The sequence below is a fragment of the Trichosurus vulpecula genome, chromosome 8 (genome assembly GCF_011100635.1).
Source record: "Trichosurus vulpecula isolate mTriVul1 chromosome 8, mTriVul1.pri, whole genome shotgun sequence".
NCBI lineage: Eukaryota > Metazoa > Chordata > Mammalia > Diprotodontia > Phalangeridae > Trichosurus > Trichosurus vulpecula.
In genome coordinates, this window is record NC_050580.1 from 167,422,890 (window position 1) to 167,445,859 (window position 22,970).

The window sequence follows — 22,970 nt, forward strand, 5'->3', positions numbered from 1 at the left end:
TGTGATTCTGTGTAAAATGTGTATTAGGAACAAGACTGAAATGCTCAGTTTGTACAGGTGATGTGAGAAAGTCTATACAGCAAGACCCAAATACCTGTTCACACAAGTAATTTACAAAGCCAGGCTTAGCCAGGAAGGCTGTCCAGTAGTGGGTACGATGTCAATGCGTACATTGGCAGTAAGTCAAAGAAGAGAAAAATGGTCACGTCCCTCGCTTTGGCAGGAAGCTGTTATGCACTGAAGTCCCTCAACTGTAGGTGTGGATCATGGTAGTGCGACGCTCTTCATTGCCAATGAAGGATTCTCAAAACGGGGAACAACATTTGACTTCAAGACCTCCACCTGATGTGAATAATGGGTTCAGAAGATGGTGTCAAGATATCATAAGCTTTTGATGGCAGGAACTGTGTCATTTAAAAAAAATTATAAAAGTACAATACCTTGAACATAGATAATCTACGGAAGCTGGACCACTCTACCCTCTGAACATGCACTGTACTCTCTAGCCTTTGCATCTCTGCTCAGGCTGTGTCCTATGTCTAGGATATTTTCCTTAAAGCTTCCTCCAGGAAGCTTCCCCTGACCTTCTACCAGGTTCTCAAAATGAATTTCATTGGTGACCTTTTAGGGAACTTCATAGACTAGTCCTTGTGCTTTTGGGGTGATGGGAAGGAGAGGAAGGTACCTCTATTTTATTTCCTCAACTTAAGATGTTCCTCATTCTTAGTCAAGGATCATTACTTTAATCCCTACCCCTTGAACACCATATGGAAAAATCCCATAAGTCCCTTTTCCCTTGGTATATAAATTTTCTCCCTCCAGTCCTGGCTTCCTTCCTTCCATGGAGACATGTGGGGCACAGTACAGCAAAGAAACCATCAACAGTGTGACAGAGATGAGAAAAAGTTGAGAACTGCTACCCTGTAGCACATTATTATTTCCTGTGGCTTTTTTTTTCCAATGATCTAAGCAGAATGGAAATGTGACTGACCAAATGGAATAATTTAATTAAGTTGCATAAAAAACTTGAAATTCTCCTGAATTTTCTTTCAGAATGACAGGTATTTATTTATATTTTTACTGCCTACTTAATTTTGTCAGTTGTTCTAATCCTCCTTCCTTGTCCTTCTGTGAAGATGATTCCAGACTTTAAACAGCAGATTTCAGAACTTGAGAAGCAGAAACAGGATCTTGAAATCCGTCTAACTGAACAGACTGAAAAAATGAGAGGTAACTTTGATGCTATGTACTTTAAAAATAAAAATAGTTTTCTATATTTGGGAAGGGAAATGATTGAGTTTGGGGGTGAGGGAGAGATATACCTAACTTGAAACCAAAGAAAAGCAAATGAAACAAAACTGCATGTGTATGCAGTAGTCCAGTTGGTTCTAAAAGGAAGAAAAATCCTCAGAGTTCCAAATTATGGCTCCCACTACACACTATGAAAATTGTGACTCTGAATGTCAAAGCTTTTATTTTATGTATGTATGTATGTGTGTATATATATATATATATATATATATATATATATATATATGTTATTTAATTTATTTGATATATTTAGTTTTCAGCATTGATTTTCACAAGAGTTTGAATTACGAATTTTCTCACCATTTCTACCCTCCCACCCACTCCAAGATGGCGTATATTCTGATTGCCCTGTTCCCTAGTCAGCCCTCCCTTTTGTCACCCCACTCCCCTCCCATCCCCTTTTCCCTTCTTCTCTTGTAGGGCAAGATAAACTTCTACACCCCATTGCCTGTGTATCTTATTTCCTAGTTGCATGCAAAAACTTTTTTTTTGTTTTTGAACTTCCATTTTTAAAACTTTGAGTTCCAAATTCTCTCCCCTCTTCCCTGCCCTCCCACCCTCCCTAAGAAGGCAAACAATTCAACATGGGCCACATGCGTATCATGATGTAAAACCCTTCCACAATACTCATGTTGTGAAAGACTAACTATGTTTTGCTCCTTCCTATCCTATCCCCCTTTACTGAATTTTCTCCCTTGACCCTGTCCCTTTTTGAGTGTTTGTTTTTGATTACCTCCTCACCCTATCTGTCCTCCCTTCTGTCTTCCCCCCCTTTTTTTATCTTCTTCCTCCTTCTTTCCTGTGGGGTAAGATACCCAATTGAGTGTGTATGGTATTCCTTCCTCAGGTCAAATCTGATGAGAGCAAGATGTACTCATTCTCCCTCACCTGCCCCCTCTTCCCTTCCTACAGGACCACTTTTTCTTGCCACTTTTATGCGAGATATTTTACCCCATTCTATCTCTCCCTTTCTCCCTCTCTCAATATATTCCTCTCTCATCCCTTAAATTGATTTTATTTTTTTAGATATCATCCTTTCATATTCAACTCACCCTGTGCCCTCTGTCTATCTATCTATCTATCTATATACATATACACACCTACAAATATACATACATACACACAAACACACATATATATGCATATTCCTTTCAGCTACTCTAATACTGAGGTCTCATGAATTATACACATCATCTTTCCATGTAGGAATGTAAACAAAACAGTTCAACTTTAGTAAGTTTCTTGTGATTTCTCTTTCTTGTTTACTTTTTCATGCTTCTCTTGATTCTTGCATTTGAAAGTCAAATTTTCTATTCAGCTCTGGTCTTTTCACTGAGAAAGCTTGAAAGTCCTCTATTTTATTGAAAATCCATATTTTACCTTGGAGCATGATACTCAGTTTTGCTGGGTAGGTGATTCTTGGTTTTAATCCTAGCTCCATTTATCTCCAGAATATCATATTCCAAGCCCTTCGATCCCTTAATGTAGAAGCTGCTAGATCTTGTGTTATCCTGATTGTTTTTCCACAATATTCAAATTGTTTCTTTCTGTCTGCTTGCAGTATTTCCTCTTTGACCTGGGAGCTCTGGAATTTAGCAACAATATTCCTAGGAGTTTTCTTTTTGGGATCTTTTTGAGGAGGTGATCTGTGGATTCTTTCAATTTCTATTTTACCCTCTGGCTCTAGAATATCAGGGCAGTTCTCCTTGATAATTTCTTGAAAGATGATATCTAGGCTCTTCTTTTGATCATGACTTTTAGGTAGTCCAAAAATTTTTAAATTATCTCTCCTGGATCTATTTTCCAGATCAGCGCTTTTTCCAATGAGATATTTCACATTGTCTTCCACTGTTTCATTCCTTTGGTTCTGTTTTATAATATCTTGATTTCTCATAAAGTCACTAGCTTCCACTTGCTCCAATCTAATTTTTAAGGTAGTATTTTCTTCAGAGGTCTTTTGCACCTCCTTTTCCATTTGGGTAATTCTGCCCTTCAAGGCATTCTTCTCCTCATTGGCTTTTTGGAGCTCTTTTGCCATTTGAGTTAGTCTATTTTTTAAGGTGTTGTTTTCTTCAGTATTTTTTTCCATATTTTTTGGGTCTCCTTTAACAAGTCATTGACTTGTACAGTTTTCATGGTTTTCTTGTATCATTCTCATTTGTCTTCCCAATTTTTCCTCTACTTCTCTAACTTGCTTTTCCAAATCCTTTTTGAGCTCTTCATGGCCTGAGACCAGTTCATGTTTTTCTTAGAGGCTTTTGATGTAGGCTTTTTGACTTTGTTGACTTCTTCTGGTTGTATGTTTTGGTCTTGTCACCAAAGAAAGATTCCAAAGTCTGAATCTGAATCTGAGTCTGTTTTCGCTGCCTGGCCATGTTCCCAGCCAACTTACTTGACCCTTCAGTTTTTCTTTGGGGTATGACTGCTTTGCTCCAAGCTTGAGGGGATGAGCCATTGTTTTCAGAGCTATTTCTATACAGCCAGCTCTGCCACACCAGCACTCCTCCTTCCCCAAGAACCACCAACCCGGACCTGACTGGGATCTTAAGCAGACTGTGCACTCCTGCTCTGATCAGCCACTTAATTCCTCCCACCAGGTGGGTCTGGGGCCAGAAGCAACTGCACCTGTAGTTCTGTAGTTGCACCATCTCCACTGCCCCCGGGGTGGTGGCTGAACCACGAACTCTTTTCACTCTGTCCCCCGCAGCTTTTCCCACTAACCTTCTCTGTTGTCTTTGGTGTTTGTGGGTTGAGAAGTCTAGTAACTGCCACAGCTCACTGATTCAGGGTGCTAGGGCCTGTACCGCCTGGCTGCTGGTCTGGTTGGTCCTGCAGCTGCCCATGCTGGGCTCTGCTCCCCTCCGTTCCCAGCTCTGTGCATGATAGACCCCACCCAGCAGCCATCCAGGCTGTCCTGGGCTGGATCCCTGCTTCCCTCTGCTATTTTGTGGGTTCTGCAGTTCCAGGATTTGTTCAGAGCCATTTTTTATGGGTTTTTGGAAGGACCTGGCGGGGAGCTCATGCAAGTCCCTGCTTTCCAGCCACCATCTTGGCTCTGCCCCTCCAATGTCAAAGCTTTTAATCTTTCAAAAGCCTTGCTATAAAGAAATTATAGTGGGACAGCTAGGTGGTGCAGTGAGTAGAGCACCAGCCCTGGAGTCAGGAGGACCTGAATTCAAATCCAGCCTCAGACACTTGATACATATACTAGCTTCGTGACCTTGGGCAAGTCACTTAACCCCAATTGCCCTGCCCAAAAAAAACAAGAATTTATAGTTTTGTTTATTTGCTATATAGCAACTAAACTAGAAAAAAATCCTTTTGCCCCCATATCCTACACAACCCTTTCAGAAGAAATCATTTGGATACTGCAAAGTTACACATAAAGAATTCTTTCTTCACAAAGGAAGAATATATTGGAAAATGCTGGGGATAATAGATTGTCCAGTAATAAATAGCTTACATTTACATAGAGCTTCATGATTATGTTTTGTGTTTGTCCTCTCGTTTGATCCTTACAATCACCCTGTGAAGTATGTAATTCTAGTTTATTATTCCTTTAGATGCCTTATTTAAGGTCATACAGCTAGCAGACTGAAGACCCCAGGTCTTTTGACCCCCTAAGTTCAGGGATCTTTTCACGACATCAGGCTGCCTCACTGTTGATGTGCATAACAGTACAGTGCCTTGCACATAGTACTCTAACAAAACTGGATCACTGCCCTCTGAACATGTACTGTATTCTTTAGCCCCTGTGCCTATGCCTAAGATTCTCTCTCTGAAGCTTCCTCCAGAAAGCTTTCCCTGATACTCAATCTGGAACCAGGGCAAAAGATGGTCTAGGAACATAGTAAGCAATTCAACTTAAAAATAATTTATTAAGCAGGTACAAGTCACTGGGTTAGGTGTCAGAGATTCAAAGATTTTTTTAAAAGCCAGAATTTCCCGTTCTCAAGGAGTTTACAACATATTAGATTAGACGCTCAAATATTTATTAATAAAATTGAATTGCACAGATTATGCAGGTGAGGAAATAAGAATGGAACACTTGAATTTGTGTTTCTTTTTCATCTGAGAGGCAGTGTGAAGTAGGGGTGTGGAGAAAGGGTCCAGAACTAAAGAGCCAGGAGGCCAAGTTCTAACTCCAAATTTGCTACTATGCGCTTGGTTGGTTAGGGACTCAGTTTCCTCTTTTGTAAAAGGAAGAGGTTGGACTAGATTATGTCTATCATTCCTTCTAGTTCTAACATTCTATGGTTTACAGCAGAATCCCAATGTAGTGGTTTTAAACTATATTCCATGGAACTCTGACATTCTTATGTGAATAAGAATTACCAAGTGGAAAAATCCTTTAAAGCTCTTCAAAACCCAGCCCCTCCCTCCCTTCTTGGTCTGCTTAACCTTTTTTGCCTCCATGCACACAACAATCTAGCTATACTGGCTTATTTTCTGTTTCTCAAACATCTCCATCTCCCCATCTCTCTTTGTCTTGACATTGGCTGTCTCCCTCCATACCTGGAACACTCTCCACCTTCATCTCCAACTCTTAGAATTCTGGCTTCCTTTATAACTTAGTTCAAATAACACTGCTGGAGGTCTTTCCCTGCCCATCCTTACCCCCAATCTACTAGAAGTTACCTTTCTGAGGCTGCCTTACATTTACTCTGGATGTATCTTGGCTTTATGCCTATTAATTTGCATGTTGTTGCTCCATTAAAATGTAAGGTCCCTGAGGGCAGGGACTGTTTGGATTTTTTTTTCCTTTCTTTGTATCTTACTTCATAGCACAGTACCTGCCATACAGTGAGTGATTAATAAATGCTTATTGACTGACAAAGGAGCAGCATCTTCAAGACTTGTATTAGTATTCCAACTTAAAACATAATTTACGCATGTTTCTGACTCACATAAAATTCAAGGGGATAGAACCAAAGAATCCTTTCTGCTCCTAACCCTATGCACTCTATCACACTTCAGCTTCATTTTCTCCATACATTCAGTTTACTCATGAGGTTACCTACGGAAAAATGCAAAATGTTGTCATGCTTATTACTTTTCACAATTCCTAGTACTACACTTTCTTCACCTTTATTGTCAGACAAAGTAGAAAGATAGTCTTTTACTCATGGAAATGCTGAATGTCAGAGGTAGAAAGCATCTCTGACCTGCTTCACCTCTCTGACAACCGATCCTCTAGCCTCCCCCTGAAGACTGCCCATGTGAAAAAGACTGTACTACCTCACAGGGCATCCAGGCCACTCTTGGACACCTTCATTGTTTTTCCTTATATTAAGCCAAATACCACCATTATTCCTTGTTTTGCCCTCTATGACCAAGCAAAAATAATCTAATATCTCTCATTTTTGACAGCCTTTCAGCTATTTGAAGATAATGTTGCTAACCTTCCCCGCTAACCACCCTCTAGCAATTAAGCTAAAATCCCCTTTTTCTCCTTTCTTTTCCTCCTCACTCTCTCCTCCTCCTTTCCTCACCCCTTTCCTTTCTTCCTTCCATCATGGTTCTGTGAAGCATGAGAGTTTATTAGCTTCTTTGGCTTCCATGTCACAGAGGTGAGATTCTTAATGAGCTCACATCTGCTACGACTCCTAGACCTTTCGAATGCCTCCTCATGCAGTGCATGTGCAGTTGATTTGCTGAACAGCGGGGTCTACCCCTGACCTTAGGATCTTTCAGGACAAGGGTATGGCTTGGTGGGGCTCAATGCTCTACTTTCATAGATGACCCCAAGACTGAACTTGTGGTTGAATCGTTTCAGTTGTGTTTGGCTTTTCGTGACTTCATTTGGGGTTTTCTTGGCAAAGATTCTGGAGTGGTTTGCTATTTCCTTCTCCAGCTCATTTTACAGATAAAGAAACTGAGGCAAACAGGGCAAAGTGACTTGCCCCAGGTCAGATAGCTAGTAAGTGTCTGAGGCTCCATTTGAACTTAAGATGAGTCTTCCTGATTCCAAGCCCATTTTGCTATCCACTGTTCCACCTAGCTTCCCCAAGGCCATGAAGACAGGGAGGCAAATGTGATGCTGGAGAAAGAGCACTGGATTTTAAACAAATAGAGTTAGGTTTACAGGCTGGGGAGCCCTGACAGCCTACAATGTCATGGAAACCACAGGTAGCCCCCTAAAAGATTAAAGCCCTAAAAGGGATTTTCCCTTGCTTCCCATTTCCAGGCCTTACCCCTTCTCTGTGGTTTTTCAGAAATGGACTGTAATGTAATCTCATCTGCAATTTTTTTTTTCAGTGCTCTGGGCTGTTGTTTTTTGAGCCTGGTGAATGGAAGAGCAGCTATATATCTATTTAAATAGAGGCAGCTAGGTGGCACAGTAGATTGGGCCCTGGAGTCAGGAACACCTGTGATCAAATCTAGACTCAGACACTTCCTAGCAGTGTGACCCTGAGCAAATCCCTTAAATTTTCCTTGCCTCAGGGTTGTAAGGATTAAATGAGATATATGTAAAGTGTGGCACAGTGCCTGGTACAGAGAAGGTGCAATATTAATGCTTGTTTACTCCCTTACCTTCTCCTTTTTCTCTTTACAATTATCTCCACAGTTATCATGAGTTCTGTTAAGTGGTTTTTTTTCTATATTTCTTAATGCAAGAGTTTTTCTTCACAGGGAAAATAGAAGCAAATTAAGAAGTTATTATTTCTCTTTATCATTATCATAATCCTATTCTACCTAAGCAACTGCCCTCTTCCTTCTTTGACCTTCTCCTTGATCCCCAAAAAGCCTTTAAATAAATGGTATTTTTGTTGTCTTTGTCAGCAAAGACAAGTCTCAGCTTGTTCTGGGCTTTAGAATTCTTAACATTCCTACAGCTCCTGTCATCCTTTTGAATCCTTCAGTTAACTGGTCTTCTCTTTTCTTAACAAGCCTCTCAAAAATCTTCGTTCAATGATGAGTTCTCTATGTGACTATATTAATCTTTTGGGACACCTACTTTTCTTCCTTAATGGATTCATTTGTGTTTGTGTCATCAGAATTTCATTCTTAACAACACCCCATCCTTCTCATGGGAAGACATCCCTTATAGAATTTTAGGCCATGAAATCCTATCAATGCTTTCTCTTAATTCTTTAAACTCTCATTTTCTGATATCAAGATTGGTGTCAAGCCATGCCTTATGTCCCCCTTCTCATTTACAGATATGATCAACCGGTCACTTTCTTATAAGTTTTACATCATTTCTTCTTCGGGAGTCAGCTCCACTATTGGTCAAAATCTGGTCCAGGATAAAAGTTCCTTCTTGTTTCTTCTTTGTAAAATTTATCTTCTTTGGCTAATATTAAACTAAACAAATGTTCATTAGATACTTTGTGTTGATAAAGGCACTGTGCTTAGGGAAACACAAAGAGGAAACAAGATTTAGTCCTACACTATACAGAGCTTGTAGTTTAGTAGAGATAAGGCATGTGCACAAATCACCATAATTTAAGACATAATATGATAAATGGACAGAAGAGGTCCAATAAAGAGGCATAAATATTTAGGGAAGAAAGATTCACTTCTAGCTAGATAAATCAGGAAAGACTTCATGAGGAACAGAAACGTAGAGGAAATTTTTAAGTTGGCTGCAATGACATTAACCAGACTTAGGAATTTTAAGATAATGTCTGTTTACATCATTATGAACATAACTGTGTTTGGGTTTTGAAACTATCAAAACAGTTGGTATTCATGTGAAGGCATGGTTAAAAGATGAGTCAAAAACCACGATTCCTTTCCTTATAATGGGCACATAAAGACTGACTTGAAAAGACAGTCATTTGCAGAGTTCATAATTGTTTACCAGTCATTTCATAAATACTAAATACATAAAAAATGGAAAAACTTGGGTCAGTATTGATATATAAATAAATTTGTTAAATACAACAAATGGGCATCTGATTAAAAGTTTTAAAAAGTGTTAGTCAATGGTGTCCAAAATGAAAGAACTAAAATTCTTCTTATCATAGGAAAAATAGAAGAACTATCTAGTCAGTTACATCGCAATCTGGAAGAGGAAGGAGCACAAAAGAGGTAAGTCCTGTCATCATGTAATTTTTCCTCACTGAAATAGATGGAGAAAGAGCAAAATTTCCAAGGAATATTAAGATTGAGACCCATACATTATCTAAATCTTTGATCTTATGCTACACCAGAAGAGCTTTATGCTCCTACAAAGAAGTGAAATGGCCCTCTGCTGGAATTCCACGTGTACAACACTCTTTATTGGATGCTCAATACATGAACCAATAATTTTCCTTTAATAATATTTTTTTCCTCTATTACATGTAAAAACAATTTTTTAATATTTGTTTTAAAAAATTCTTGAGTTCCAAATTCTCTCCTTCTCTCTTCCCTCTCCATCTCTCTGAGACGGTAAGCATAACTCAATAATTTTCCCAGTGAAACAAATGAAATTGTTTATTTCCAGGAAAGAAGTTTTCTTCACACATGTCTCTACTAGTAGGATTAGAACCAAACCAAGATTTGAATTAACTTGGGAAGGAGTGAGATACCATTCTGACCCTCTCTCTGAGGACTTAAAAGACACCCCCTCTTTTTAGCTGTCAGAGTACCATACTCAGATATTCTTTCACCTGTCTTCTTCACTTGCTTTTCTTGTTTCTTTTGTCTTCCATTATGAATTATCTGCCTTGCACACAGAAGAGGCCTGATAAATACTTGCTGAATTGAATTTATCCTAGGGAGTAAAAATAATTACAATTACAAAAATATAAAATGTCTTCTGCTGGGCTTTTAAAACTCTTCATAATCTACCTCCTTTTGGCTTTTCCACTCATCTTAAATCTTACTCCCCCATAATATCCCATCTTCCAACTCCATGTGTTTGTACTCGTTGTGCCCCATGCTACTCTCCCTCCTCATCTCTGCCTCCCAGCTTCTCTGACTTCCTTCAAGTCTTACCTCCTGCAATAAATCTTTCCCAGTCATCCTTAATCTTAGTGCCTTCCCCCTGAGATTGTCTCAAATTTATCCTGTATTAACGTTATCGTATATAGTTACTTTCATGTCATCTCCTTCAATAGGACTGTGACCTCCTTGATAGCAGGGACAATTTTTTGCCTTTCTTTGTATCCCCAGTGCTTAGCACCAGGCCTGGAACATAGTAGGCATTTAAAACCTAGTTGCCTGCCTAATTACAGTGATGATAATTAGGGTTAGTAACCAGAAATAGTTGGGAGCGGGACAGTGGAGGACAGATAATTACAAGAAAGGGGCAAGGAAAAGCAGGCAAGTAAATAAACAAATTTTTACCAAAATTGTCTCAGGTTCTTCCTTTCCTAATCTCGGTTTCAGGCCATAGTTCTGCTTTTTTAGTAGAGCATCAGAAGAACTTTTCCATAAGGGGAAAAGTCAGTTATGGACTTGATGGTAAGTACGCTCACCATGATGGTCTGACAATACAAGTCCCCTTTTCCTTAGAACCATGGAAGTCCAGAATGAAATACACGCCAAAGAAAAAGAGAAGTTGATTGGTACCATTCGGGAAATGCAAGAAGCCAGTGATCACTTGAAGAAAAAATTTGAAACAGAAAGTGAAGTCAAGAGCAGTTTCAAGCAGGAAGCATCTCGTCTCAATATGGAAAACAGGGTAAGAACTGTTAGCATTTTTTTCAATGTGAGATTTAACATCTGTATACTAGAAGAGCCTGTAAGAATGTTAAGAATTTTAAAGCCCAGAACAAGCTGAGACTTGACTTTGGTGACAAAGACAACAAAAATATCATTTATTTAAAAGCTTTTTGGGGGGGCAAGGGGAAGATCAAAGAAGGGAGAGGGCAATTGCTTAGGTAGGATAGGATTATGATAATGATAAAGAGGAGTAAGAACAGTTCTTGATTTGTTTCTATTTTCCCCATGAAGAAAAACCCTCGGACTAAGAAATATGGCAAGTTACTGGACCTAAAGTCCAAGGATGAGAATACCTTGGCATGGGGAGACAGAAAGCAAGACTTCTACAAAATGTCAGGGTTCTTAATGGGGTGAGGGTGTATATAGATTTTAGTGAGACCTTGAACTAGATAGGGACAAAAATTACATCTTTATTCCTGCTAATCGTTGACTTCCTTTGTAGTTTTACGTATTTTATTTCACGCATTTAAAAACATGATTTTATGAATCCAAAACCATATTCATGGGCTTCACCACATTTCCAAAGGGTTCCATGACACAAAAAAGGTTAAGAACCCTTGCTATAGGTGAAGGGAGTGTTAGATTGGAGTGAAGAAAAGTAATGACGGGGTGAAAAGAACACTGGATTTGGGAGTAAGGGAAGCCTACTTTCTATTCCCAGTTCTTCCAGAAGTTAGCTTTGTAACTGTGAACAAGCCACTTCTCCTTTCTAGTCCTCAGTTTCCTAATGTGTAAAATGTGATGGGTCAAACGAATTCACTTCTAAAGTCCATTGCAGATCTACCATTCCGTGATTCTTAGTGTCTACTTGGAATAAACTGTCCCATCATACAATGATAATCTTCATCCACCAAAGAAGCAAGCACCTTTTGTGGTAGCTGGACCCTAAAGCACTTCCTTCTCCTCTGTCTTCTCTTATGTACATATTCGTAAAGCCATCTTGGAGGCTGTAGGTATAGGTTAGTTAGGACTGTAAGTCAGGGGAGCACTGGTAGAATGTTTACCAACCAACTTTATTGGGAGAAAAAAAATCTGTGCTTTGACAAACGTTTTAAGCTTAATTTGCTTTATTAACATTTTCTCCATCACTCTGTCAAGTGTAGACAGTCAGCAAAACAAGAAATCAAGGCCTGATCTGTGGTGTGCCAATTACAAAGTGCAAATGATTACGCTGAAAATTTAACAATCAGCTCTAGCCGTCTCCAGCACAGCCCCACCACAGATGATCCTGACATGGGAATGGAACCTCACTGGCAGCTAGCCACTGTATCAGAGCTAGCTTTCTACCACAGATTAAAATGAAGATGCTAACTAGATTCCCTCTAAAGGATACCTAGCATTCTGTCAAAAGTGTCCATTCATAGGTATGTTAGGGTACCTTCTGTGGGTGTACCTGTGTCTGTGTGTGCACAGTGTTTTTAAAGAGGAAGAGAATATTTGGGTCAACATCCTGATTACTTTACATTGGCATAGCTTTAGAATCTGGAACCAGAAGGGGCCTTAGAGATCGTTCAGTTCAACCCTCTCATTTTATAAATGAGGAAACTGAAGCCTTAGGGGGAGGGTGGTAGTGATTTTCCCCCAAAGTCCCAGAGATAGTAAATAGCAGAACCAGAATTCAACCCTAGGACAGTTAACTCCATACCTCCTCTCTTCTCCATCACGTTGTATTGGCTGTGTTGGTGTGTGTCTGTATATATGTACGTATATTTTGATGGTTTTCTATTTGGATATGAAGATATAAGAAAGTATATGCATAATGAGTATGGTTTTTCCTATATGTGCCTTCTATCTGTGTATGTGTTTATGAATCTATTTCTCTGTGAGTATGTATGTGTTCTCTGTCAGTGATTCTCATAGTGGTCAGAGAGTCTCCATAATTTCTGTATCCTATCTTAAAGGTACCTGTCTCCCAGTAAGGGTAGCCAAGTCTGAGAAGATTATTTAGCCCTAATCCTTCTAAAAGAGGGTAACAAACACTGTCCTGGAAGCAATCTGTGAGCCAGGGAAACATCAGCTCACAAATTACCCTTAGATCAATGGGAACAAGTCCTATTTTTCACCAACAAAAAACATAAGAGAAATTTTATTACCACAACTGAATCTTGACCCTTTCTATCAGTATAGCATGGGAAATGGAGTACTACTAGGAGGCAGAGAATAAAGGTAATTTGTTGCCCAACCTAGGATCATAAATCTAGAGCTTGAAGGGGCCATAGAGGATATCTGCTGAAACCTCTCCATTTTATAGATAAGCAAACTGAGACCCTGAGAGTTTAAGTGACTTGCCCCAGAGTCACAGAGATAGGGTTCCACCATTGCCACGTCAGCATAGGGGAGGCTCACGCTCAGTGTACTTATGTTGCCAAAGCTGTGGAAGCACTGGAGAGATCTGAACCAAGATAATAGCACATACGTCCTCTCTAGATCTCTGAGTGTTTTTTCCTTTCCCAAAGGAATTCCTTCCTGGGATACATATAAAGTGCCATGGCTGCAAGAGGTAGTAACTGAATGAAAAGGAGATTGATAACATCAGTACTTCCACTAAAGCTTTTAGGGGAACCACACAGGAGAAATGTGGTTGCATTGATCTGGCTGACCTATCCCTTATGGTGATCTCAGGGTGTGATGAGAATGAGTATTGTGAATGCAGATAGAGAGAGAAGTATTGGCTGGAGCTTATGCAGTGTTTGGGTCTCCTCCCCTCATTTTATCAAGAAGAGGGAGGATGTTCTCAGATATCTTTATCAGTACCTTACAAAGGTTTATGCTGCTCTTCAGTTTATTCATGCCAGAACTGGTGGAATAAGTGATGATGGATCTGTGTTTCAAACTCATCAAAGAGCTGTCTTCTAAGTTCTACCAGCTGAGCCCAGCAGGCATTGCTATGTAACATTTCATGTCAAAGGAAGCCACATTCTAAAACAAAAACAAACAAGCAAAAACAACAATGAGTTTATAGCCCAATTTTCTTTTATCATTACAGGATCTTGAAGAAGAGTTAGACATGAAGGATAGAATGATTAAAAAGCTGCAAGATCAAATCAAGACTCTAACCAAGACTAGAGAGAAAGGTAAGAGACACAGAGAGGGAGGGAGAGAGAGATTGAGATTCACTGTCCCATTTTCAGTGGGTCCTACTGTCAGCTAGCTGTCAGTAAATCTACTAATAGTGTCAGCAAAGGATGTGACCTTCTTTTGTATACGCATTTTAATATGGGACCCTGAGCAAGTCATTTAACCTGTGTTTGCCTTAATCCACTGGAGAAGGAAACCCCTCCAGAATCTCTGCCAAGAAAACCCCAAACAGAGTTAGACACAACTGATCAACAGGAATAAATGTAATTCTTGAAAACCAAAATGGCTGCAAAAATCAAAGGAATAAATTTTCAACGATAGATTTTTCCAGCACTCTTATAGGCTGAAAGGGAAATATCTAAGGGAGGCAATCCTACTCAGCACCCCTCAGGAACTACCATATCTGTAGATATCCAATTGGCCAGTTTATAGGGACAACCACAAAATGAGTTTAACCTCCTCCTCTATCAAACTACTTTTTTTTAACCGTAGAAATGAACAGAGACTAAAACTGATCTGAATTTCCTCTTTAATCTCTTGCACCCACATCCATACTCACAGAGACCACCCTCCAAGAAAGGTAATTAGAGGGAGGTGGAGAAACCAAGGAAATGGATATTTGGTCCTGAATATTGGCTGCCCAACATAATTAGGTTTTCCTCCTCACGTGTGCACAGTGTGGAAAGGCCTATTGATCAACTATCCAACGGCCTTTTCTTATCCTTCATTCTTCTTGACCGCCCCACTGCGTGAGACATTGCTGACAACCCAGAACTGATTTTTTTTTGCCTGTGGCATCTCTGACTTTACTTAATTCTCCCTCTCTCTCTTTTCCCATTTCATTTGCTAGCTTTTCTGGCCCTTTTTTGTTCAGGGATGAGTTGAATTAGGTAGCCTCTGAGGTGCCATTAACTCTAAATCTGTGATTCTCCTTCCCTTAAATATGATCTTCCCCCAAACCTCTGCCCTTCAATCTCTGGAGGGTGTCCGTATCCAAGGCAGCCACAATGGTGGAAGTGGCAGTAGTCTCCATTTGGTTAGTTTTTGAATATGTACTGTCTTGCACTAGACTTGTGTGCTTTTCTGACTGTGGGATTCTATTTCCAGCCAATGAGGTACATGCTTCTTCAGAACCCAAAGAGTACATCGGGATGATGGAGTATAAGAAGGAAGATGAAGCCAAGCTGGTGCAAAACCTCATTCTTGGTACCTTTCTTGGACATTTGGGATTTTCTCATTAGGCTTAGGAATTTAGATCTTAGGCAAAAACCACAGTGACCAGGGATTGATCACCAAAGAGATCTTTCACGTTCTTTCCTCTCTACCCCCTTCATTTATTGTCCCTCCCCTTGCCTTCTTTCCTTTCCCCCCATCTGGACATGGGACTAAGTCCAGCCAGGAACAAAGATGGTCTAAGGAACAAATATTACCTAGGAATTTCACATGTGATGTAACTCCCCATAGTGGTCACTACTGCTATTTTTGTGTACCTCCCCCTCCCTGAAAAAAATGTAGTCTTGAGGGAAGGTGGGATGAGCTAGGACTTCAGCCTCCTGCTCAGGCCTTATATGATGGAATCTGTGGTGCAAAGGGGACATGAGAAGTCAGTGGCACCCATGTCCACAGGCCAAGGAAAGAGTTTGGCAGGACTCTGAGGAGTGAAAAAACATATCAAACACCCTTGCAGTCAGTCACATTAAAAGAAATTAGAGCAGCCATTATTTGAACAAATACTAACTAGCTGAATTAATGCTTTGTAATTATAATTTTCTTCCCTCCTCTACCACCTAGATCTGAAGCCACGCGGTGTGGTTGTGAATATGATTCCGGGCCTGCCAGCTCATATCCTATTCATGTGTGTACGTTATGCAGACTCTCTAAATGATGTCAGTATGCTGAAGTCCTTCATGAATGTCACCATTAATGCCATCAAGCAGGTCATTAAGGTAGGAAACATTTCCTCCCAAAAACATTGGGGGTTCCTTCCTAGGTTATGATGTGGGTTCAAATTCTAGCTCTGAAACAACCAACTGTGTGACCATGGGAAAGTCATTCAGCCTCTGGGGGCTCATTTCTTATCTGCAACAAGGTGATAATGATATTTGCACTCTGAACCTCATGGTGTTGTGGTGAAGAAAATGCTTGTAAACCACAAACTTTTTAAGAATATGAATTTATTATTGTTGTTATTATCAATACCTTGGGATTGGATGGTGAAAGAATAGGATATGTGAAAGAGAGGAATTAAAAAACAAAAGGAAATCTCCCAGAGTCTCAGGGAACAGGAAGAAATAGGACAGTTGTTTTCAATAAGTTTTTTTATAGGCTTTAAGTGAAAGTGGCTTATTCTTCCCTCAGCCAGTCATTAGGAATTTCTTGTGTCCCATTGATTTGACTGGAGGACTCTTCAATTTCATCAGGGACTCCCCTGATCCACCTTACCTACATTAACTTAGTGCCACTGCAATTTTTATGTGAGAGATGGAGGAGGCAGGGATTGGCATTTTTTTTGCATAGCCCCAGAGGACAGGGTAAAAAAATTCAACAGTGGTTTGTCAACAGTGTCTCATGCAGTGGAAAGGAGGTGGATTTCTGATCAGTGGAAAGGGGAAAATGGAACGGGCTGCCTCAAGTATCTAGGGACTTGCCCCTTCCTAGAGATCTTTAGCAGGAGGCTGGATGATTCCTTGTCAGGATATGGTAGATGGGATTTATTATGTGGGTAGTGGGTTGGAATAAAACAAACGTGTTCCTGGATAAGTGGAATTCTAGCGCAAGCAGCTGCTTTTAAGATTCACCTGGCCTCTCCATTCCTACCTTTCGGCATCCTTGCTGACCACCCGAGTCCTTCCTTCATATATAGCTAGAGGAATATGACTAATGTATCTAGTGAAAATGCCTTTTGTGCTAAGAAAAGCAGATTTAAAAAAACTAATAGGTAGATCTTTAGTTAGATCTATCGATAGGTACACCATTAGTTAGATAAGTGCCTTCAATTTTTCTCATAGCCAAAGGAAAGGTATGGCGGGGTTATGATAACATGCTGAGGACTATTATGTACATAGAAGAACGTATAGACTCATTTTGCTTGGCTCTAAGGGGAAGGTCTGGATAAAATGAATAAGGGTTGTAAGAAGGAAGATTTAGACTTCTTAATAATTAGAGAATCCAAAAGTAAGTAGCTTGGGCTGTCTTGAGAGTTAATGTGCGCCAATAATGTGTTATCCTCATCTAAGGTCTTCAAGCAGATGCTGGGTAACCACTTGTTGGTTCCCTGGTAGAAGAAAAAATAAAACAAAACTCTTGTAGTCCACAGCTTGTTTTGCTGTCTTGTAAGAGTCATGGATCAAACAATTTCCTTGTGATCTCCTAGTAATGAGAACTCCACTGGTGGCAGCTTTTCTTACTGTGACTCAGTTTCTATAACTGCCATCTCATCTAATTGGCTACAAGCCATTTTGCTAAGCAAAGGATGCGTGTCTTGCTTTAGGTCTATCATCAGGCCATGTGGAAAAAAAAGGTTACTCTGAATATTTTGAAGCCAACCTTTGACTTTCCATTACCCAAAAAGAAACAATTTATTAAATTTGTGGGTTCCTATGTATTTAATTAAAGGTCTACCTTGTTTTATATAGCAGAAAATATTTCAGAAACAGCATGGCATAGTGGATATGGTAGACTTCGGTTCAAATGCCAGCTTTAACACATGGGTTGTATGATCCTAGGTGAGTCAATTAACCTCTTTGTGCCCAGGGAAAGCACTAACATTAAGGAGGCCCAGGAAAGGCTTCTTGCAGAAGGTTGAGTTGAAACTTGAAGCCAGGAGCCAGGCATGGGGGACAGCCAGGTGTGTATCAATCACATATTAAATATATTCAGGGAGATAGCCATGGGAAGGAATGTAGCAGAGTACTTTATTAGGAATTCTCCTTTTGTAATGTGAATAATTGTCCACTATCTGTTGTGTTAACTTAGATTTTCATATAATGGATCTTGTTGAAGCAGGTGAATCTTTCTTTTTTTCAGCACCAAAAGGGTTCTATTTCTTTATGTCAGAAACCCAGAATTTCCCTATTTTTCTGCATTGAACTCTTCCACATTAGATATTTATAAAACAGAAGATATGCGTGCATCATAAGTTTAAGACATTGGGATTGATCAGAAATGAACAAAAATCCCTTCCTCTCTTGCATCTTCAGTCTCTCCAGTTGTCATAGCTTTTTCTTCTCCATCTTTAAATATGTCTAGGTCTCTCACGTCTTGAAACAAGTCTTTACTTGCCCTCTTTTAGCTGTTTATCTTTTTTTTTCACTGCCAGACTTTTTGAATGAGTAATCTACATTCACTCTTTCCACTTCCTCAATGCTTCCACCCCCACCACTCTCATGAAACAAAATTCAGTGAACTCTTTCTCCTTAACCTCTCTGCAATGCATATGACACAGCTGATTATCTTTCTGAGAAACTCTCCACCCTTGACTTCCATGACACAATTTCCTGATTTTCTTCCTAAAACATGAACCCCTGTTACCCCAAACTATTGGAGTTCTCAAATCTCAGATACAGATTCTCTGGTCTTCTCTGTCTCTACCTTTTCCTTTCTAATTGTTTTAACTACCATTTCTAATACTATTACAAAGAGATCCTTAAGCTCATTAAAAGGAAAAACTCCCTAATAATCAGAACTATTCATAAATGGTAAGTGCTGCTTCTAGAGATATGGATTCTCCCTCACTGGAGGTCTTCACAGAGAGATTTGATAATGACTATTTATCAAGTATGATGGAGAGGAGATTTTTTTACTATGAGTGACTTGAACTAAGTGATTTCCAAGATCCCTATAAAATTCTGTGGCTCTGTTTCTTACCTTTACCTTTGGTCTGGCTAAGCTTTAGTTCTCTATCTCCAACAGCCTAGAGAATACTTGTACACTGTTACCTCACACTCAAAACATACCAAGTTGAACTAATTATCTTTCTCTTTTTCTGATTTCTAAAATGAATTCTTCTGCTTAATTTCTCTATTTCATAAGATGATAAATTCAGAACTTCTAGGAATCTTAGAGGCCTTATACTCTAGTCCTCTCAATGTTTTTCCCTTTCATTTTTTATTAAAATAATAATTTATTTTTCCCTAATTACATGTACAGACAATTTTTGACTTCATTTTTTTTAAATTTTGAGTTCCAAATTCTCTCCCTCCCTCACATCCCTGAGATAGTAAGCAATTTGCATGGGTATCATACTTGTTCAATCATACAAAACATTAGTGAAAACAAAAATAAAATGAAAAATAGTATCCTTTGACCTGCATTCAGACTCCACCAGTTCTTTCTCTGGAGGTAAATAGCATTTTTTATCATGAGTCCTTTGGAATTGTATTGGATCATTGTATTACTGAGAATAGCTAAATCAATCACAGTTATTTATCATACAGTATTACTGTTACTGTGTACAATGTTCTGGTTCTGCTTACTTCACTTTGCATCAATTCATATAAGTCTTTCCAGGTTTTTCTGAAATCAGCCTGCTCATCATTTCTTATAGCACAGCAGTATTCCATTACAATCATATACAACAACTTGTTCAGTCATTCCCCAGTTGATGGGGATCTCCTAAATTTCTAATCCTTTGCCACTGCAAAAAACAGCAGCTATAAATAGTTTTGTACAAATAGGTCCTTTTCCTTTTTTTGTTTTAAATCTCTTTGAGATCCAAATGTAGTAGTGGTATTGCTGGATCAAACAGTTTTATAGCTCTTGTTCCAAATTTCTCTCTAGAGTAGTTGGATCAGTTCACAACTCCACCAACAGTGCATCTAATCTTCTTGTTGTATAAAGAAACCCAGAGAAGTTAAGTGAATTTTTCAATGACATAAAAGGACTGTTATAGGTGGGGTTTGAATCAGATCATCTAACTGCAAAGTCAGAACCAGCATTATCCCAACATTAAAACTCTCAGAATCAACTGTGGTTCTTAACTTTTCTTTATTTGGAAATTCAGTCAGTCACTAGGTTCCTGGTGATACATTCCAGTATTTCTACTCCCATTATAGGTCCAGACTTCTTTACATGATGCCTGTATCACTCAAAAAAGTCTTCTATTTAGTCTCCTTTTCTTTAGTTCTCCTCCCCCAACCAATCTACTATATACATAGACAGATCTGTATATACACACACCTATGTATATATGTACACAGAAAGAAAGAGAGAGAAAGACTTCTGTCAGACTAATTTTTTTAAAATAGCATTTATCATGTCATTCCATTGTTTAGAAAGTTCCGTGGTGGGGACTTAGGGCAGTATGAACATAGAGGACAGTCTAACTGTAGGTAAAGCGTACTAAGAAAAAGGGCAGCCAATTTCCCCACCAGCTGATGACCTCTCACATCCTGCCCACCAACCTCCAAAAGGACATGGGCCAGTATTCTCTAGACCAGAGGTGTCAAACACCCACCAGATTAAAATGTAATTGGGAAATATTTATCATAATAAATAAAAATACAATGAAACATAGATAACATTACATTTTAAAATTAAGTTACAGGTTGTCCACAGGGATCCTTATGTATGAATTAATGGTTCCTGTTTCTAGTTGAGTTTGACATCACTACTCTGTTGTAGGAAGAAAGGGTATCCTTTTGAATGATGACATCATAAGGCAGAACCCAACCAGCCCTGACCCAATACTAGCTTGGGGAAGCCATTGCAAATAATGGAATCAGCATGATGCTTGAAGTCAGACAATAGCATTGTGTATTTGTGAGAAAGTAAATAGATAAATCCGGCTACAGCAAAGAGTAGTGGGAAACGATAACAATAACTCACATTTATAGGACACTTAAAAGTGCTTTCCATATGTTACCTCCTTTAATTCTCACAGTAATGCTGTGATGTTCCCAGGGTTTGAAGTGAGTATCTGAAGCGGAATTTACACCCAGGTTTTTCTGAATACAAGTGTAGACCTTTGTCCACTCTGCCATGTTGCTCCTCAGTTGTGGAAGCCTTCAGCACCAGAGAAGTTTAGGTTTTATCCAGCAGATAATGGGTAATCATTGGGGATTTTCAAGGGAGGGGGAGTTACACAATGGAAGCTATGTTTTAGTAAGATTAATCTGGAGGAAATACAAAGGGCCAATTGGAAGGGATAGAGACTGGAAATACGAAGACCAGTTAGCATATTATTGTAGTAATACAAACATACTGTGATGAGACCTAAACTATGATAATAACCATGGGAATGAAAGGAAGGGACCCAGGATTTTATGAATGACTTGGATAATAGGGATAAGAGAAAGAGAGGAATAAGAAGTAGCTCAAAGATTTTAAATCTGTGTGGTTAAGAGAAAGATACACTTTAATCTCCTTCACAGCTCTATGATCCAGTTTTTCCTCTGAGAATAGCTTCTCTATACACGTTATATATCTTGAATGGACATCATTGTTGGCATGTTATCTTCCCTCCCATTAAAATGTTAACTCCTTAAGAGCAGAAACTGTCTTTTTACCTCTCTTTGTATCCCCAGGATTTACTATACTGTCTGGCACATAGTAAGCACTTAAACAATGCTTGTTGACTTACTGATTACAGGAATAAAAATGTTAGAAGACAGGCCAACACACATAGGCACTTAATAAATGTTTCTTGATTGATTCTACCTCTTTCATAAGGGTTCTCTAAATAATTTCTCTATTCATTGAACATGTAATATCACTTTATTTAATTACATATTTCACTATTAAACATTTCATGTCTCCTGAACTAGCATGCAAATTCTCATAAGGCAAATACTATGTCCTACCCTTCTCTTGTATCTCCTTCAGTCCCAGAACACTTCTCTATACATAACAAGTACTGGATAGATGTTTAGTAGGCTTTAAGGAAATATTTGTTTAATGAATGAATAAAAACTATTTGAACCAAATGATTCCTTAGGGCATTGGTTTTCAAGTCACTAGGTAACTAGGTTCCCATACAGGAAAGGTGATAGGTGTTAATGCATCTTGGAGACACCAGTGTTAGTTGTTGTTTACTCTGCGTGTCCTCATCTTTCTCTAGGAACATTATGAAGATTTTGAGATGCTGTCCTTTTGGCTTTCCAATACTTGCCACTTCCTTAACTGCCTGAAACAGTACAGCGGAGAAGAGGTGGGGACTGTGTTATGTGTTAACTATCTGGCATTCTACAGGCCATTCTAAGCAATCTAGCAGGAGGTGATAGAATGAATGTGCTGATACTGCTAAGTTTTGCTAATGTAATTATTATAACAATACCATCTTTAATTCATATGATACTTTGTTTTTCAAATCCCTTTATCATATACTTTACCTCAATTGATCATCACAAATATACTGTGAAGTATATAGTGCAAGTTACTCTTATTCCAATTTGAAAGATGAAGCAGTTGGGCTTTAGAGAGGGTAAGGGATTTCTCCAGGTTCACGTAGCTGGTTAGCCATCAGCATAGCACCCCCATTCAGTCTTCATGGCATGACCTGAAGCTCATAGAAGCAATCTATTTTGGCTTATGTATTGATTGCTAAGTTGAATGCTTATCCCTTTTAGGATACTAATGTTAACTTTGATATCCCTAATGGTATTCACTGGTCTCTCCTACCTATAGCACTTAGGATCTGTTCTTTACCATTTGTGAGAGATGCTTATTAAGCCAACAAAGATTGATGATGTTAATTTTGGTTAATTATCAGCATTATTTCCATAATTAATAAACCCAGCTTGAGAAAGAGGTGAGCTTTTCTGAGGTTGTATTATATTTGTCTGTCATTATTGATGATGGTATAGACTGTTTTATTATCATTAGTCCTCAGAAAAAAATATTTTAAAAGTTGATCACTTGACAAATATCATGAAGCTATTGTCTCAGAAGATCCAGGAGGAGAGTGAAGGGAGGTTCATTTTTATCTG

At 39.0% G+C, this 22,970-nt stretch overlaps 1 protein-coding gene across 1 annotated transcript in view; it reads left to right on the forward strand.

Annotated features, from left to right (window-relative positions):
• The window catches only part of MYO5C (myosin VC), a 151,464-nt gene that overhangs the window by 113,022 nt on the left and 15,472 nt on the right, over nt 1-22,970 (forward strand). Inside the window, exons 30-36 of the mRNA XM_036736356.1 lie at nt 1,137-1,230; nt 9,285-9,348; nt 10,759-10,927; nt 13,955-14,042; nt 15,154-15,252; nt 15,838-15,992; nt 22,103-22,192. Coding sequence (XP_036592251.1) covers nt 1,137-1,230; nt 9,285-9,348; nt 10,759-10,927; nt 13,955-14,042; nt 15,154-15,252; nt 15,838-15,992; nt 22,103-22,192 — 759 coding nt within the window. The remainder of the gene's footprint in view (nt 1-1,136; nt 1,231-9,284; nt 9,349-10,758; nt 10,928-13,954; nt 14,043-15,153; nt 15,253-15,837; nt 15,993-22,102; nt 22,193-22,970) is intronic.